Source organism: Notothenia coriiceps, unplaced genomic scaffold (assembly GCF_000735185.1).
Source record: "Notothenia coriiceps isolate Sejong01 unplaced genomic scaffold, NC01 NC01_scaffold00007756, whole genome shotgun sequence".
In the NCBI taxonomy this organism is placed as follows: Eukaryota; Metazoa; Chordata; class Actinopteri; order Perciformes; family Nototheniidae; genus Notothenia; species Notothenia coriiceps.
Genome location: NW_011340457.1, coordinates 1 through 3654, shown reverse-complemented (window position 1 = coordinate 3654; position 3654 = coordinate 1). Strand labels below are relative to the sequence as shown.

At 41.7% G+C, this 3654-nt stretch overlaps 1 protein-coding gene across 1 annotated transcript; it reads right to left on the bottom strand.

The window, feature by feature from the left end:
- Positions 1-1116: 1116 nt before the first annotated feature.
- On the bottom strand, positions 1117-2697 carry LOC104944268 (vacuolar protein sorting-associated protein 52 homolog). Its single transcript, XM_010769781.1, has 3 exons — positions 2588-2697; positions 2202-2334; positions 1117-1262 (listed from the first exon to the last, which is right to left on the bottom strand). Exons 1-3 carry the CDS (start codon positions 2629-2631, stop codon positions 1194-1196), a joined length of 246 nt encoding a protein of 81 aa, XP_010768083.1. The 5' UTR covers positions 2632-2697; the 3' UTR covers positions 1117-1193.
- Positions 2698-3654: the final 957 nt, after the last annotated feature.

Below are 3654 nucleotides of genomic sequence, written 5' to 3'. Positions count from 1 at the left end.
GATAGCAGAGCGTGATGGTGAGCTCGTTTTGCTAATGGCAGGGTGGCAGAGGCTAAGAGCTTAACAGCAGCCAAACATAGTCGGCTGAGCAACGGAGATGGTAGAAACACAAAACCAGAGGAGAACAATCTTTCCGCTGTGTATGGGAATTAAATAGACTGATGGCAGGGAGTAGGGGTTTCACCAACTAATCGACTAGTCGACTAGTCGACTACCTTTACTACTAGTCGGCGCTGTAGGCCCTAGTCGACTAGTCGTGAAAAAAATGGAGGTAAACGAGGTGCTGCAAAATGCTACAAAACACGTCCGACATTCTTATGTATGGCAGTACTTCAACGAAGATGTAACCAACTCCACAGTGAAGTGTCAGTTGTGTACAGCTGTACTGAAGTACAATACAAATGCATCTGCTATGCGCAACCATCTGAAGATGAGACACCCGCTGCCGACAGCTAGCACTAGCAGTAATGCTAGCACCAGTGAGCAACGGACCGGCGTCGGCACTGAACTGAGGCAAACGAACAGACAAGAAAACCACGGGTACAACAGTGATGCGGATGATGAGCGTACGGGATTACTGCCAGCGGACACCGCATATCCCCACAATGGATAATCCACTGGAGTGGTGGGCAGAAAACGTGCACCGCTTCCCCCGCTTTCGAGGAGCTACCTGGCTATTCCAGCCAAGCACCCCGAGTGAGAGGGTTTTTTCCCTGGCAGGCAACACTGTCACCCGAAAGCGGTCAAGCCTCCTTCCCTCACATGTCGATGCGTTGGTGTTCAAACCAAACCAAAAATATGGAAAGGTGGACGTTATCGTGGAGGACAGCGAATAAAGTGTTGCGCACTGGATTTACGTGGCATTTATGTAAACAAGAGTTTTTTGCTGTCGATTTTGGTGAGTCCAGTTACTGTTTGTTATTTACTCAGCCATGTAATACAAATTAAAATGCAGTGTTTAATGTTACTGTATGAATTCCAATATAAAATAGTTGTACACCTCTCTTTGTGTGTCTTTATTATGACGTAACGACTAGTCGACTACTATTTTGAAAAATGTGTCGACTAGTAAATATTGGTAGTTGTGAAACCCCTAGTTTGTACCACTGCAATAGTGAGGGTTATTTTGTTTAGTTATGTATATACCTTTGTATGTAAGTAGGCTCACTTATACACAAACACTCACACACAGTTTAAAGCATACCTTTCTTGGCGGTGTCTTCTACTCCCATCAGGTCATCTTTGTCTGCAACCTCCTCATACTGCACACAGGACAGAGACACGTTATTGACCATGTAAACTGAGAGAGCAACAACACTGATAGAAATGCAGAGCTCCTACTGCCTCTGCTGATACAACATCCCTGTCAGACAAAATCATCTCTTCATTTCAATTGACAAAAGCCCAATGCTTCTTTATTACTAGTCCAAAATGAATCCAAAGTGTATCAAAATTGCAATATGGACTAGAGCCATATAGTGCAGTATTGGTGAGCTGCAGAGATATTCTGATCTCCAAGTCATATTCCTCATACTCAACAAAACAGATTGAGTCTGTTTGCCAGCTCATAGGGTCCTTTTGGAAACCTGGAAATGTTGAGGACCCCAAAGCTTTATGTAGACATTTACAGTACGGGTCCCCAGCACATAAAAACTACCGGATGCTTACCTGCATATGTTGGGCAATTTGCACAATCAGCATAAATTGTGTTAATTAGCATTAATTCGCATATACAGACAATAGTGGGGGAAAAAGGCTCGGCCATTTGGACCCATTTTGAGTGGTTTTGGGGGTTATTGAGGATCTTGAAACAATTCCTGCCATTGCCAGAAATGGCAGTTTAACCACAAAGTGGCCATATTTGTTCTCCTGGTTGGCTGATTTCAATGAATGTTTTGGTTGATTGTAAAGTTTTAGGGGACTCAAAAGTGCCATTTTCGAAAACTCAATATACCTAAAAAACCACTCCAGAATTGGCAAAATCGTCCAAGCCATTTTTTAGCTTTTCTCCTGCCAACTAATGCAACTTATGCCAATTACGCAAATTTCCCAAAATATACAAGTAGGCATTAGTCTTGTGCTGGGGACACGTACTATACATTTATATCCCAACACTTTGGTGTACTCAACACTTCCAGGTATACTGGCAATAGAGTATATTTGTTTGGCACATACTGCATGTCCTGTGTGGAGCCACTGACCTGCACTTTGAGCAGCCGGCCGCTGTACGACTTGAAGTAGCTGTAGTAAATCTTACTCATCGTGTCCACATACTCATCTCTGATCTCCTTAGCAACTGTTCTCTCATTGGCCAAGAGGAACTGATAGAAAAATCTACAGCGAGAAGAGTTAAAGAGCCGAAGTTTAAATGTTCACTCATTTATAGCATCTTTAAAACATACAGTACAGTGTGCTTGAATTCAATCAAAATTACTATTAAAAATGACTTAATTTTCTATACTTACTTGTAATTATTATGCTGGACTTTTCATGTTTGTTTTTCTACACAATAAAACCTCCAATAAAGAACTTAAATGGAGAAGAAGATTGATATATTCCTAAGTGGTATGAAGTGTCTTGCTCTCACCTGTACTTGAGCAGAGTGTTCTGGGGGATCTGGTAGTTTGTCATTGGCTTCCTGAAGGAGTAAATCTTCTGGAGGATGAACTCTCGGATCTTTGACACCGCCTGAAGTGAGGAAGGAAGATAGTTTCACGTCAGCAACAAAGTCATTTAAAAGGATAACATTTGTTATACTTTGATTTATTTAACATAGAACCGTTTACCTTTCTACTCTACCAGTTAGAGTTCACAGTACATATGAAGAGGGCAGACAAATACTAAGACACTGTTTACATCCTAGATGTGTGTAACAATCCCATTTTTCCAAATATGTATCCACCCTCTTCTTTTGGAGAGTTAAAGTGATTTGCTCCATTCAGCAAAGAAAATTAATCTGTGAATATTTTATTCATCATCTAAGGGCTTAAAAGGTCCCATGTCATGCTTTTCCGGTTATATATACACAGGAGCACCAACAAGCCGCGTAGGACAGAGAGTGAATACAGTGTTTCCCCTAGGATGGAGTCATAGCAGCGGTGCTAAGGCACGTGGGCTCAGCATAATGTGAGCGCGGAGCGCGTGGAATTTTTTAGTGTGTGCGCGTGCGAAGTGCACCCCGCCAATTTGTTTCTATGTGTCAGCACAAGAAAGGCTCTTGAGGCCTAGTACCAGGGCCGGTTCTAGACAATTTGCTGCCCTAGGTGAGATTTTTGGCGACATTTTATATGTAAAGAATAAATGAAAAATCTCTACAAAAGACAAATACACTGCAAAAACAGAAACTTATTAACATAGGTAATAGACGTCAAAATGGCTTCAAATGTATTCAGTATTGTATGAACATGTTTGAATTGGGGGGTGGACGTCACATCCTCTAGGGGGGTCCGGGGCAATGTCTCAAGATTTAGCAAAAATACACCTTTATTGAACATACAGTAACACAAATACTACAAATCCACATAACAAACAATCAAAAATGAAAAAGGGTCGCCACTTATTATTATTTTAAGAAAAAAAAAAAAACTTTTTTTTTTTTTGGTACCTGGCTAGTGCCCCCTAGCAGCGGCGCTCATATTTCAGCAGCGGCGCTGC

Coding starts and splice junctions, on each gene's coding strand:
- LOC104944268 (XM_010769781.1), bottom strand. CDS start 2,631: ATGACAAACTACCAGATCCCCCAGAACACTCTGCTCAAGTACAG. Junction 2,335..2,587: donor AACACTCTGCTCAAGTACAG/GTGAGAGCAAGA, acceptor TTCTCGCTGTAG/ATTTTTCTATCAGTTCCTCT. Junction 1,263..2,201: donor GCCGGCTGCTCAAAGTGCAG/GTCAGTGGCTCC, acceptor TCCTGTGTGCAG/TATGAGGAGGTTGCAGACAA.